Raw genomic sequence first — 14,979 nt, forward strand, 5'->3', positions numbered from 1 at the left:
GGGCACGATATGCCAATCGGCCTCCTCCTGCGCTGTAAAATTTCTGAGAGACTTTTGGGCAGGTACATGAATAGCAAAGGTTGAGAGGGAAATGGTCCAAATGCAGAAAAGTGGGACTAGTTTAGTTTGGGAAGCGTGGTCGGCATGGATGAGTTGGACTAAAGGGTCAGATTCCATGCTGCAAGACTCTATGAATACAGAGCTGACCATCAGCAAGCCAGCGAAGTAATATCTTACAAGCTACTACTTTGTTGTTCAAGATAAGGAAATACTCAACAAGCAAGCAATCAACTACAAACACAAAATGCTGGAGAAGCTCAGCAGGTCTGGCTGCATCAGTGGAAAGAAAGAGTTAACATTTCAAGTCTGGTCTGATTCTTTAAAACCAGAATGAAACAGCTGTCCCTTTCCTCTGAAATCATACTTCAACTTGTTCCTGTTTATCAAATTCACCGCACCTGTCTCCTACTGAATCTTCATTGCTGCTTTTACCATTTAGTCTTCAACACTGATCTCTCCAAAAACACATGCAAGCCAAACATGGGACAAAAGAGCTAAATTCTAGAGGGGAGATTACAGCGATCTGACCTTAACATCAAGCTGACACTGAACTCAGTGTTGCATCAGGGAACCCTGGAGAAATTGAAGCCAACGGGAATCAGGGACAAATTCTGCACTGGTTACAGACAGACACTGTCTTTAGATCTTGAAAGGCATCTCAGTCAGCAGGCCATCACTGCCCAAAATCATCAGGACAGTGCCAATCGCCTTTCATTGTTTTTTTGAACAAATGCTGAAACGTGCGAAGTCTACCACTGAAAAGAACAAGAGTACCTAACATAAAGTTCAGTTTGGGATTATGTTGGGCATGGACCGTTTGGACCGAAGGGTCTGTTTCCGTGCTGTATGACTTTATGACTCGATAAGAGAACACCATGACCTGCAAGTTCTCTTACAAGCTGTACACAGTCATACTTTGGGGATATAACATACCTCCTTCATTGCCGCTAGATTAAAATCCCAGAATATACTCCTTCGAAGTATTATGGGGATAACTAACACCAGGTTGACTGGAGTTCTTCATGAAGAAGCTCACCCCCATCAGCTCAAGGAAAATTAAGCATAGGAAACAAGCACCAGCTTTGCCGGCAACAAAACGATCCCATGACAGAATGAAGAAGGGAACTTGTTCTTTTGTCCCTCACCAGCTACACTAATGGAGTCACATTATTCCAAATTATGATAAATGTTGTCATGTAATCTTTGCCCATTAAAACATTGTTACCTCCAGGCAAAGTCATTGCAAATGAAGTGGTCTGACTGAACTCACCTAAAGCGGCAGAAACTGTCATCTAATTGACAAACCCACCCTGTCACAACAACACTGTTTGCAACCACCATTATTACTGTCGAAAATTGACAACAAGCTTTGGCATCTGTGTGCGCAGAATTAAACGTGGAAATTGGGTAGTTTCCATCAGAGATAGCCTGCAACACCACTGAGTGGTTTTCAACTGTCTTCATAGATGCAAATGTACAAAGAAAAAAAATCAGCGAACTACAACTGGTATATCATGGGAACCACAGCAAACATTGTGTCTCGCACAATGAGGTGTAACTTCATTATTAAACAGAGTACTAGGATATGAAGCAAAAACAGAAATGGCTAGAAAGGCTCAGCAGGTCTGGCAGCATCTGTGAAAAGAAATCAGAGTTAACGTTTCAGATCTGGTGACCCTTCCACAGGACCTAAGGGTCACCGTGCCTCAGCTGAGGGGAGAAATTAAGAAGAAAGTGTTCTGAGGAAGGGACACTCGACCTGAAACTTTGAATCTGATTTCTCTCCGCAGGTGTAGCCAGATCTGCTGAGCTTTTCCAGAAATTTCTGTTTTAGTTTTTGATTTACAGCATCCAATTCTTTCACATTTTTGCTGGGATAGGAATGCACCTGGCCCAAAGAGTAGCATTAGAATTCTTAAGTGTAATTTTCTCCTTTCTGTGCTCAGTAAAATTCTATAATTTTAACAAACAATAAAATTTCTTTCAGGGTGTATCGTATTCCAGCTTCAGGGGCTTGGCTAGCTCACTTTGCTGGACAGCAGGTCGGCAATACAGAGTAATGTCCCCAGCATGGGCTCAATTCCCACACTGGCTGTGGTTACAACAAAGGGCTCTCCTTTACAAACTCTCCCCTCACCCAATGCATAGTGACCATCAGGTTAAACTACCACGAATGCTCTAAGGGGAGAGCAACCCTGTAGTCTACCATGGCTTACTTTACCTTATTTCAGCTTCACTCCTGATCTCATATTTATGTTTTGGCCTTTAGTTTACTTCGTGTAAAATTACTAAAAACAAAACATGAATGGTAAGCACTGCTTTTAAATTCCTCATTTGCTGTCCGTGATAATTTGTTGTCAGTTGGATAGGCTGCTCAGCATGCTTGGCGACTTCACTCTTCTCCGATACCAGCAATTCGATACAGGTGGTAGTAGAATGAAATTGGTGTTGTAATAGGGGAAGTTGTTAGGTAGCTTCCTTTGAAGTCGGAGGGTGTCTGTCGGACCTTTGCTGCTGAACACTAAATCCTGACCAACTACTTTAAAAGACAAAATGTTCGAAATGCTCCAAAGAGAACCGTGACAAATAAATTAAATCCTGACCTGTTGTGGCAGGTGAAGAACTGTGTATTCCTCAGAGTTGAATACCGAAAGGGCCTTGTATGCTGAGCAAGCTATAAGCGAGTTCTACAAGGAACAACAGGAATTTTTGTTTGCATACCATTTGAAAAATAATAGCTCATTGTCAAAATCTGATCACAGTATATTTTTGAATCAAAAATGCCTTCATACTGTAGCAATTTTAAATCCCAAGCTGTGAAAATAGGTAACAGAAATTCTAATTCTTACAAGTAAATTGCTTCAACATAACAATTGCCAGTAAACAATTTTTGATCAAGTGATTTTTCGATGGGTAAGGTGCTACTTAAGCCACGGAACAGTAACCCAGGGCAAGGACAAAAGCCTACAAAGTAAATTCAAACCACACCACAGCAGGTATGAATCAAGTTATTTGACAATGGGTTTTGTGCTATCATTCCCGTTTAACATATCATTCTGGGTCAGAAGGATTTCATTTTTCTTCTACAACATTCTAACCCATGAATTTATCAACCATTCTATGCTGTGTTATGAACAACTGTTCAACCTAAAAAGATGACAAACAATGTGTGACAAACAACGTGTGATGGCATGGAGCGAAGCCTGTAAACTGCAACAGCTATGAAATTAGTTGCCTAGTGCAGAGCTTCTGAATTAGTCATGGACAGATCAACAGGCATCTAATGCAGAGTAATATTCTGACTAAGTGTTAATCTTTATAACACATATGTAAGTCCCATCTGTTAAATTAACAATCTCTTATTTAGTTAGCAGGATATGCGTTAATTATACCTTACTCTGGGTATGGATCCACAATATGCTTATAACTTGTGCTCTGAATTTCTGTGGAGAAAACAAAAAGAAACTCATAAATAACTGTAATCTGCAAGTGTAGATCAATCCAAAAACATAGGCTGTGCTTAAATTCACAACAAGCCAACAATGGGCATTCAAAACAAATTTTCAACAAAACATTTAAGATACAAACAAGCAGACTGGTACAATCCTTAAAAACCTGACAAAACCACTGTTAACTTTCTATTATTCTACTTACAGGAGGCAATCGACATACCTATTACTGTTCTAAATACTCTTCTGGCCTGCCTAAATGGACCATTATGTTCTAAACAGTGTTATTTCTAAATTGTGCTAAACAATTAGTACAATATTGGTTCACTGATGTCCTTTAGGGAAGGAAACTGCCATCCTTACCTGGTTTGGCCTACATGTGACTCCAGACCCACAGCAATGTGGCTGACTCTGAACTGCCCTCTGGGTAATTAGGGATGGGCAATAAATGTTGCCTGGCCAGCAATGCCCTCATCCCATGAATAAATAAAGTAAAAAATCAGTTTTTGTTTAAATCTTATCTTTACAAACTGATCTCCTGTTTCTAATGAGTGCCTGTGCCTTTTCATTAGTATTTCTTCTCGCAAGCAGTCATTATTAAATTCACTCCTTTCGTTAATTTAAGAATTGTGGCTAAATCAGCTCTCTTTGAATCACAAGTTCACATGTTCTGGGACAACAGTATCCACAAGGAAACTGATTCTTGTTAAATTAACCTTGTTGCGACCAACCAAGAAAGGGAGCCCATTGACACCCTCCCCTCTCAGCAGCTTAAAGGCTTGAGGTATCACATCTGGAACATAACTACTTGGGGACCCTTGTCCAGGATCATCTTATATCAAAAGCTTCATTTAAACATTTCTTGAAACAGAATGCCCGCAGAGCATGCATTAGGCAATGACCACACTCACATGTTAAGAGATTAATTAGTAGTCGATTTGATCTTTGACAGTAATAAAACTTCTCTTTGGGAGAAGTCACAGTATTTTATCGCAGTCACTTGTGAAACTGATCCAAGTACCTACAGGCAAGTTGACATTTCCTGCCCATACTGCAGCAATTCTGACTCAGAAATAAAAGCTGATACTCCTAAAATTCAGCAGGTCATAACAAATTGTATTTATATACTGTGTTTACAGTAAGAACATTTTCAAAAGGTGCCTCACAAGAACATTATAGATCAGACACTGAGTCATACAATATTAGAGCAGCTAGGCAAAATACAGATATGTAGGTTTAAGGAAAGCTTTAATGCAAAAGAAATTTACAATGAGATAGAAGGGCTTCAGTAAGGAATTTGAGAGTTCAGGATGTAAGCAGCTTAAGACTCTACTGCTATCATACATCAATCCAAACTGGAAATGCTCAAAGAGGTTAGAATTAGACGAGTACAGATTTCTCAGGGGTTGAGAGACTGTAGGATGTTACAGGCATAGTAAGCGCTTGACCTTTGAGGGCTTTGGAAATAAGGATGAAAATTTTCAAATTAAGGTTTTACTTATCCAGGAGTCACATAGGTGAGCAAGAAAATAGTGTTCAGTCCCAAAAAGATCATGAAAAATGACACTGCAGCCAACATTTTCTCAGCCCTATGCTTACTTACACAGTAAATCCACCCACACGCAGGCTTCATAACTCAACCGCACAGTTTAATTAAGCATCTGAAGCAAAGACATAAGTTGCTGGAGAAACTCAGCAGATCTGGCAGCATCCGTGGAGAGAAAGCAGCGTCAACATTTCCTGGCCAGTGACCCTTCTTCAGAAGTACCGAGAGTTTTATTTTTAATTATGAAACTGTTCGTATTTAAATTTACCACAGCAGGTAAGGGAAGGTAAAGTCATCATTATTCCAGAGGACCATAGAGCTGCTCTTTCATTGAGAGCGCACTGGTGATGAGATTAACTCAAGGCTCACCATGCTTCGAGCAAAGATAGGTCCTTCATGATGACCACAATCACTACGGAACTGAACATGCACCATTGTGTCACTCTACAGTGTAAACCATCCAGCTAACTGACCCCCCTCATTGTACTTAGTTAAATTTAATGCTTCCTCCTGCAAATAATACAAGACAATTGAGATAGAATTAACCTGAGAGTGATAGGTAAATAGGACTTAGTGCAAAAAAAGGTTATGGGCAGCAGAGGTTACGATGCTGTTAAGTTTATGGAGGGTGAACGGTGGGACAGCTGCCAGGATTGTGCCCACACAGTGTTGAGATAACATGTAGGTGGGTGAAAATTTTAGTGCCAGCTGAGCTGACAAGCTCGCAAGAGGTGACACAATGTGAGAACAGAAAACAATTAAAGTGCTGTTTGCAATTTGGATCATCACACTGTGCGTTGGCTTGTTAGAACAGTGTTGAATAAGGGAAAACAAGCTTAGTCTTGCCACTTCCATCCTTCCATTGTCCATTTATAAACCACTCTATCATGGTGCATTATTCCATTCATTAAATCTAGAGGAAAGGGTGTGTAAAACCTTTCTCCAATTCTTTCCACATGAGCTGGTCAAACAAGCACATCTCCCAAATTTCAGCAAGCAGCATTAGACATTCACCCTAAAGCAAGTTACTTTCTGTTCCTGGCTGGAAATCCATTAGGCTTTTACCAAAAATATATCAGCTCGTATAAAATGTTTCAGCTGGTATTTGGTTTAACAACGAAGCATGGAAATGTAGTTTTGGCAGCATGAAGGCCTCAGCAATTCTGACAACAGTCTTCAATAAGAATCCCTAACTCTGATACAGATTTCATCTTTGCTATTTTCATTTGATATATATCAAAAGAGATTAAGAAATTTCATTCATAAACTACTCTGATCCCAGCACAGCATCCCTACATTAGATTGGGTTTTTGCTTCAGCTACCCAAGCCAGAAAACGGCTACAAGCTCTTCACCTTTCAAATATAAATTTGCTTTTCACCGCTTTGAATGTCCTAGAGGTATGGTTTATTTTGAGGAGGCATTCTGCAATTCCTTCCTCTTAATCCATGTCAGTTCACACCTTGGGCTGCCTCTTTAGCAGCTAAGACTCTTTACCTCATATTCTGTGGACTTCACAGTTAGCGAAGGAACCAGAGCAAATATCTCAGTCAGGGCCTTGACAACCAGAGGTCGTGTATCACAGCTGAGCTTTGGGGACAAAGCGTACCATGTCGAACGTATGTCAACAACCTAAAGGGGAGCAAGAAACAGATAGGTCCAGCAAGACGTGCAGTCCAACATCACAACACACTATTGCTCAATTCTAAACACATAACATTGCCCACAGCTTTTAGTTTTGATTATTTTAGAAAAAGCATTTCCCTCTCAAAACTTCAAAAGAAGCAGTGATGGGCTTCCAAAGGCAGTGATGAGTACACAAGAACAGGACGAGACATGTGAATAGCAAAAGGGGGACAAAAGGCTAGGAGCGCTGCATTGAGGAACTTGCCTCCTGATTCTCCAAAACCTGTCCACCACAGGTCACAGGGCACAGATCAGGAATGTGGTAGCACACTCCCCACTTGCCTGGGTGAGTGTAACTCCAACAACACTCATTAAGCTTGACAAAGCAGCTCTCTGTACAGATCAGGCCTTTGTGCATCAGTTTTGTATCATTATTTAGCGCTTTTATTTGTTTATAGAATCACAGAATCCCTACATTGTGCACGCATGCCATTCGGCCCATCAAGTCCACACCAAAGGGCAAACCACGCAGACCCATACCCCTTCCCCATCCCTGCATTCCCCGAGGTTAATCCACCTAGGCTACACATGCCTGGACATTCCTGGATGTACAGTCATTGTCCATAAACAGTCCATGTTGAATTGGCTAGATGGTCCCTACCAAATTTCTGGTTTTGTTTCTTTCAAGGTAAAGGTCATCCTGGTGATTCCACTACTTTCTCCTAATTCTGTGAAATTATATGTTACCTTTCTACTCCTTATCTGACCAGCACCATTGATCTTTCCCAAGATAAAGCAGCACCAGTTAACAATTTATGTACCTGCTTTGAATATCTAATGTAATGATTAGCTATTGTCCCAAATGTCCCAACTGTTGCATCAGGATATTCTCTAAAACCAACCAATGCTCGTTAACTAAGAGAACCTTGTAAGGCTCAATTAAAAAAAACTGTTGATTCCAAAAATAACACAGGGTGGCATGTTGGCTCAGTGGTTAACAGTGCTGCCTCACAGCGCCAGGGACCTGGGTTCGATTCCACCCTTGAATGACTATCTGTGTGGAGTTTACATATTCTTCCTGTGTCTGAGAGGGTTTCCTCCCACAGTCCAAAGATGTGCAGGTTAGGGTGGATTGGCCATTCTAAACTGCCTTGCAGGGAGCCTGTAGCAGGGAGGCCAGAATTGAACGGAGTATTTCAAAAATAGCCAATCCATGTATTGTACAGATTAAACATGACCACCCTACTCCTATTCTCAACACGCTGACCAATAAAGACAAGCATTTCAACGCCTTCTTCACTATCCTATCTACCCGCGACTCCACTTTCAAGGAACTATGAGCCTGCATTCCAAGGTCCCTTTGTTCAGCAACACTGCCCGGAACCTTACCATTAAGTGTATAAGTCTTGCCCTGATTTGCCTTTCCAAAATGCAGCACCTCACATTTATCTAAATTACACTCCATCTGCCATTCCTCGGCCCATTGGCTCATCTGATCAAGATCCTATTGTCTGTCCACGACACCTCCAATTTTGGTTTCATCTGCAAACTTACTAACCACACCTCTTATATTCACATCAAAATCATTTATATAAATGAAGAAAAGCAGTGGAACCAGCACTAATCCTTGTGGTACACTGCTGGTCATAGGCCTCCAATCTGAAAAGCAACCCTGTACCATCACCCTCTCCCTCGCAGCTTTGAATCAGTCATGTATCCAAATGGCTAGTTCTCCCTGTACTCCGTCTGATCCAACCTTGCTAACCAGTTTTACATGAGGAACCCTGTCAAACATGTTACTGAAGTCCATTTAGATCACATCAACTGCTCTGCTGTCATCTCCTCTTCATTACTTCTTCAAAAGAAAAACCCAAACAAGTTAGTGGGGCAAGGTTTCCCTTGCACAAAGTCATGTTGACTATCCCTAATCAGTCTGCGCCTTTCTAAATGAATGTAAATCCTGTCCCTGAGGATCCCCTCCATCAACTTGCCCACTGCCCACCACTGATGTCAGGCTCACCACTCTCTAGTTCCCTGGCTTTTCCTTACAATATTTCTTAAATAGTGGCACCACGTTTGCCAACCTCCAGTTTCCCAGCACCTCACCTGTGGTTATCAACTTCTGAAAGGCATTACTTCAAAATAAGATTGAAAATCTTCAAGAAAAATGTCATATGCTCTTTACCTCCAATTAGTGCAAAATAAGACAGAACATCAAGCAAATTTCAAGCTGCACTCTGAAACCTCCATCATGAACCAATTTAGCCAAACTTACCTCAGCTTGACATAATGCATGTAGCCCCTGAAGTACAAGAACTGCAGGTGTGGCCTGGTCAGATCTTGCACATTCATTCAGTGCCTTGGAGATTGCTGCCAACATATCAGATCCGTGCTGGTAAGATCTACAAAAGCACAAATGAAAAATGAAAAGGGAATGTAAACCAGAATTAATGAAATTATTAAATTTTACTTTTGATTGAAAGCAGCTCAACTTTTAAGTTGAACGAATGAATGAACGACTGGAGTTTTATTGTCACATGTACTCGAATAAGTGAAAAGTTTATCAGTTGCCACTTACAGTGCCATCTTAGGTTCAAAAGATACCTCAGTGTAATCTTTATTTACAGGATAGAGAAATGAAAACAAAGTTACATTACAGCTGTACCCAGTATAACCATAGCTCAGAAAAACATGAAGCAGAGTTAAAAAGTAAAACATTCTAGTCTCTCTCCAAGGGCTCTCCACTGCAGACCAACACAGGGGGCCTCCACATGGTCTAACCCTTGGCTGCCAATGTACACAGTCTCTCATCTCCACACCAGGCCACTATAGTTATTGTGTCTCTCTCTCATTCAGAGACCTGCTTTTCAATTGTCATCCTGAAAAGGATATCCAATTGAGAAACGGTACTGGCAATCAGGCTGAGACTCCCTTGAAACCTTCAAAAGACAAATAGTCTGATCGATTTAGATTACAAATAATATTCTGCCTATGTTAGGTACTTCCCAATATAACCCCTTGTTGTGGAGAAACTGGAAAATGTATCCCAAACTTTGACCACAGAAGTTCCATAACAAAGAGTAAAGGGTCTTGGAATGGAGCAAAACAAGTTCAAGTTTCAGAAAAGGAATTCACACAAAGTGACAGTAAGAGATTGCAAGTGCTGTTGCATATCTGTAACACTAAGGTTTTGTTAAATGACTGCACAGTATATGGTGTCTTGCAAAAGTACAAAGAAATGCCCTAACCATGTAATGCTTGACAAATGCCGAATGAAAACATAAATTCAAGAAACTTGGGAGAGCTGACATGATCCAGACATATAGATTTCATCACTGTACTGTAATCCAGAAACAAGCAAGGCGAGTTTAACATTCATGAGTCTCAGTGATATGAAAGAGGTTCAAAGAAATTTTATCCTTATAGAGGTATGGATATACACGTGGACAAACTCAGCAAAAGAAACACTCAACTGATGCAGAGTACATTAACTCCTTCAAATTAAGCTCAACAGATAAACTCAGTAAACTGATTAGAAAGCAGCTTCACCTTATAGAGGTTGACAAGGTTATGAAGGGCATAGGCAGAGTGGACAGTCAGAAGCTTTTTCCCAGGGTGGAAGAGGCAGTTACTAGGGGGCATAGGTTTAAAAGGTGAGAGGGGCGAGGTTTAAAGGTCATATACGAGGCAACTGTTTTTTTTTTTACAGAGGGTGGTAGGTGCTTGGAACTCACTGCCAAGGGAGGTAGTAGAAGCAGAAACTATAGTGACTTTTAAAGAGTGTCTTGACAAATACATGAATTGGACGGGGATAGAGGGACACGGTCCCCAGAAGGATAGGGGGTTTTAGTTGTGACAGGCAGCATGTCGGTGCAGGCTTGGAGGACCTAATGGCCTGTTCCTGGGTGCTAATTTTCTTTGGTCACCGATTGTTTCCTGGGATGTGTCGGTTGTCCTCTGATGAGAGACTGTGTACATTGGGTCTTGACTCTCCACAAGTTCAGAAGAACGAGAGGCGATTCTCATTCAGCAAACTCTGGAAGGGAATTGAGAGGATTGGCCTGAGGTCTTTATTGAGAAGTGTGCCTTATGAGGAAAGGATGACTGAATTGGGACTGTATACACAGGAAACAAGAAGAATGAGGGGGGAACCTTTTAGGAATATATAATGTTATGAAGGGAATAAATCGGATCGATGCAGGGAGGTTGTTTCCACCGCCAGGAGAAACTAGGACTGGGGGCATAATCTCAAAATAAGGGGAAGATAATTTAGGACCAAGTTGAGGAAGAACTTCTTCACTTCAAGGGTGTGAATGTGTGGAATTCTCTGCCCTGTGAAGCAGTTGAGGCTGCCTTGTTGAGGTTCCTAAGGCAAACACAGATAGATTTTTGAACAGCAAAGGAATTAAGGGCTATGGTGGGGGGGTGGGAGAGCGGAACTGAGCTTTAAAAAGATCAGCCATGATCATATTGAATGGCGAGGCAGGATCAATGGGCCTACTTCTGGCCTATTTCTTATGGGCTTATGCTCCCTGGTTGGGGTCAGTCATATAGGGCCTGAAATGAGGTCTTTGTTTCACTCAGAGGACGGAGATTCTTTGGAAATATACAACCTATAGGACAGTGGATGCTGCAATTGTTCAGAACATTCAAGGCTGAAATTGATAAATTATTGGTTTCTCAGTGCGTATTAGCAGTAGGTGGGAAAGTGAAATTGAAGTAGCAGATCAGCCGTATGGCATAGTGGAACAAGCCACACGTCATATTGTCTTCTGCTCACCTTTCAGGTGTTTGCATCCGTGAACCAAAGGTGGAAAAGATCGACCTACACTCTTGGCCTAATTGCTTCAAGGATGAAAAAGCCAAAAGAATGGCAGATGGTGGAAATCAGGTGTAACATCTACCAGTATACTCCCTCCCTCCTCAGTCACCACTCTCACTTGCAAGAAGCAACAGACATTTTTAAGCATATTAAGCTTAAAGCTATAGAAAATCATGTGATGGGGAAATTGCTATAGCTGCACAGCAGGAAGTCTGTGTTATCCAAACAGTGTCCACTCTTCATCACATCAATCACATTACAGCCAATTCATGTTAATGAAATACACATTAAGCAGAACTACATGTACAAAAGGAAACATCCTTTCCACACACACCCTGTCAAACCCTTCAGAGTCTTGTATCTTTCAAAATCGCCTCTTACTCCACAAATGTCCAGAAGATACAAGTTTTCTCATCAAATAACCCACCCTTCTATCTACAAGTCCAGTAGTTATTTTCTGAGCTGCTTCCAATGTGTTAATATCCTATATTAAATGGGAGACAAGATGCAGTCTCACCAATGCCTTATAGGACTAAATAATAACCTCTGTTACTATTGTAACCAATTCCTGTCACAACGACATTCTGTTTATTTTTCCCATTACGTACTATACCTGTAATCTGACCTTGTGTAATTGTAATCATTAAAATCTGGGCATTCTTCCATTTATCTTCAGAAGTGACAACAGGTCTCTTTTCAGCAATGTGCAGTACTCCATTCTTCAAAAAAAACTCTCTCACCTCTTCCTGCATATGTCCCTGATCGTTGCTGCTTTGGCTATCATCTGCTCCCACTGATCCTCCTTAACAAGCGATACTGATGGCACATCAACTAATGCCATGAACTTCTGCAGCTCTGGATAAACACGATCCTAAGAAACGAACAAAATGAAATTGCACAAAGCAAATAATTAGCAACAAAACATCACCTAGAAATCAATAATACCATCAAACCTTTAAAAACAATTTCGTGCATTCTGTAGAAAAATAACACCAGGGGAAACAATTTTCCCCACAAATACCAAGTACGGAACTATAATTTTGATACAAGTTGGAAAATAACTTAAAAATTAAGTTCATAAGATACCAGCCACAGTAGAATTTCCCAATGGTGATCAAACATCATGGTTTTGTATCCTGTGACTCAAAAGAACAGAGCACATGAGTAGCTATATAGTCATTTAGCTATCACATTCTCGGAGAAAGATGAAAAAGCACCAACTCAGGAGACCACACAATACAGTGCTCAAAGAACTGGTTTGCGGTCATTAAAAAGTGGAAAATCCAAATTTAATGCAAGAAAACTTATTCTGCAGAAGGTTTTATTGATTGGAACACTGGATTTTATATGCACCCATTCAGAACAACTCATAAAACTGAACGCCCGAGTCAAAGAGCATAAAATGGGCAGCTTTTTGATCACTTGCATTATGTAATCAATTCTGCTCATTGACGAATTGCAACAAGTAGCCATGGAATTCTATTTTCTAAATGGTCAGCCTTTGCTTTGATATCTCTTATACACTGTCACTGAAACCCTGTGCTAACACTGTGACCAACAGTGACCAAACTGACAATCAATGTTGCATCCAAATTCAAAGTTTCCTCACCTGATTTTCCCATAGAATTGTCATAAGACGCAGAGATATGGCTTTAAGACGTGTTGTTTTCCACAGCATGTGTAAAGCACGGATTATCTGAGCAACACAAACCTGATATCAGAAAGTAAGGACTGAGTTAGAAGACAGCTATGCTCAGGACATCACAAATGTTTAAACAGTTGTGAAAAGGGGTGCAGTTTTCGATCGCTACATTTCACACCATTTGTGAGCTTTGCGTGAACTTAGGTTTTCATTCACTAATATCAGTAATCAATATTATCATTAACAAGATCGCTGATATTTCTTAAAACATACCTTGTGTGTGCCGAGTGCAGGAAGCGTATAAAGAATAGCATGATACAGGGTCGGTTCCAGTGGTCTCCCCAACTTAAACATGAGAACAGAAATGAGATGTGGTACCTACAAATGAAAAGGAAAGGTAGGAACTGGATTACTTTAACAGCAGGAAAGAAGTTGTTCATGAAATACAACTCCCCCTTCAATAAGTTAGAAGCCACTTCATCAAAACAAACTTTATGCAAACAGGTCTAGCTAGAGATAACAAAGTATGGGGCTGGATGAACACACCCGGCCAAGCAGCATCTTTGGAGTACAAAAGCTGATGTTTCGGGCCTAGACCCTTCATCAGAAAAAAAACCTCTGGCTATTCATATTGTTTGCTTAAAATTGAAGACAGAAATTTTGTCTCCAGAGTTAGCTGAAATAACCAGTGGTGGTAACTGAAGAATAAATGTTTCATATCTTACATGCTGCAAAGTTGAATCACTCACCTCATTCAACATGGTATAGAATAGTATATAACAGCAACAATTGGAGTGTGAAGCATTTCAACCAGTATGTACTTTATTGACTAACTTTTTGCACCAGTGGAATCATTGTCCTGTAAACCTTTTCTCTGCAAACATTCTTACGCTTGATTTAGTGGTGGCAGAATTGTTACCTGGAAAGCGTCGGCTTTAGCCAAGTCTTTGGCAGTATCCAGAGCAAAGCGAAGAGGCTCCCCATCCTCTTTTAAAATGACATAGGCAATCACAAGAGCAATGTGTTCAGGAACTTTGTCATTGAGAGCCAATGTTGACTTGATCGAAGACAACCAAACAGAAGCAGCACTCACATCCATACTGAAATTATCCAGGAGCTTCCAAGTTGCAAAAATAGTTTTATACCAACTAGTTATAGGAAATACAAGCTCACAAGAAGGCTAAAAGAGAAAACAAAACAAACATGTTTCAAGCAAAGGTAAGCTACAAATGTAACAGTAAAATTTAAAAGGACAACCCAAAGTGTACAATTTCGGTACTTAGTAGCAAGGTTTTAACAAAATACTCGGTGAGCGGGAACCAAGGAAGAGATAATGGCTTTTTCCAATTTTGTCCAAAATTAGCTTAGATTTAAAATAAATTGACAAGATCAGCTATATCTTATGAGCTATTCTGAATTTACATTGACATTATCTCCCCCATGGAGAACTCCATATTAAATCTCCAGAAGAGACCAATCTATCTAAATGGTTCCAAGTCACCTGAGGCAGGCATACAATGAAATGGTTTAAAAGCTAACAAAATTTTAAAGCAACTCCTCTTTTTCCAAACTGTAGAATTCCCTCCTGTCCAGGATTCAAATATATGATTGAGGCTCCACAGATAAGTGCTAAAGATAAGTAATAAGTACAAATAGGTATGAAGTGTTATTTTCAGAGGAAATTGGTGACTTTTAATCAAAGGACGACCAGAGTAGTCCCCCGAGGGTCCTGCCAAACATTCATCTCTCAACTTCCTGCTCATTCATTGTAGTTCTCTGTCAGACTTTATTGTATAGAAATCTTTTATAACTGTGACGGTATATTGAACAATTGA

At 40.5% G+C, this 14,979-nt stretch overlaps 1 protein-coding gene across 3 annotated transcripts in view; it reads right to left on the bottom strand.

Moving 5' to 3' along the window:
• focad (focadhesin) overlaps positions 1–14,979 on the bottom strand; it is a 190,810-nt gene that overhangs the window by 111,592 nt on the left and 64,239 nt on the right. For all 3 annotated transcript variants that reach the window (XM_048526877.2, XM_048526878.2, XM_059642923.1), the window contains exons 11-18: positions 14,064–14,324; positions 13,418–13,522; positions 13,112–13,213; positions 12,243–12,373; positions 8,956–9,082; positions 6,552–6,686; positions 3,453–3,503; positions 2,664–2,747 (exon numbers count right to left, since the gene is read on the bottom strand). In XM_048526877.2, the coding sequence (XP_048382834.1) occupies positions 2,664–2,747; positions 3,453–3,503; positions 6,552–6,686; positions 8,956–9,082; positions 12,243–12,373; positions 13,112–13,213; positions 13,418–13,522; positions 14,064–14,324 (996 nt within the window). The remainder of the gene's footprint in view (positions 1–2,663; positions 2,748–3,452; positions 3,504–6,551; positions 6,687–8,955; positions 9,083–12,242; positions 12,374–13,111; positions 13,214–13,417; positions 13,523–14,063; positions 14,325–14,979) is intronic.

The sequence above is a fragment of the Stegostoma tigrinum genome, chromosome 3, assembly GCF_030684315.1.
Source record: "Stegostoma tigrinum isolate sSteTig4 chromosome 3, sSteTig4.hap1, whole genome shotgun sequence".
Classification (NCBI taxonomy): domain Eukaryota; kingdom Metazoa; phylum Chordata; class Chondrichthyes; order Orectolobiformes; family Stegostomatidae; genus Stegostoma; species Stegostoma tigrinum.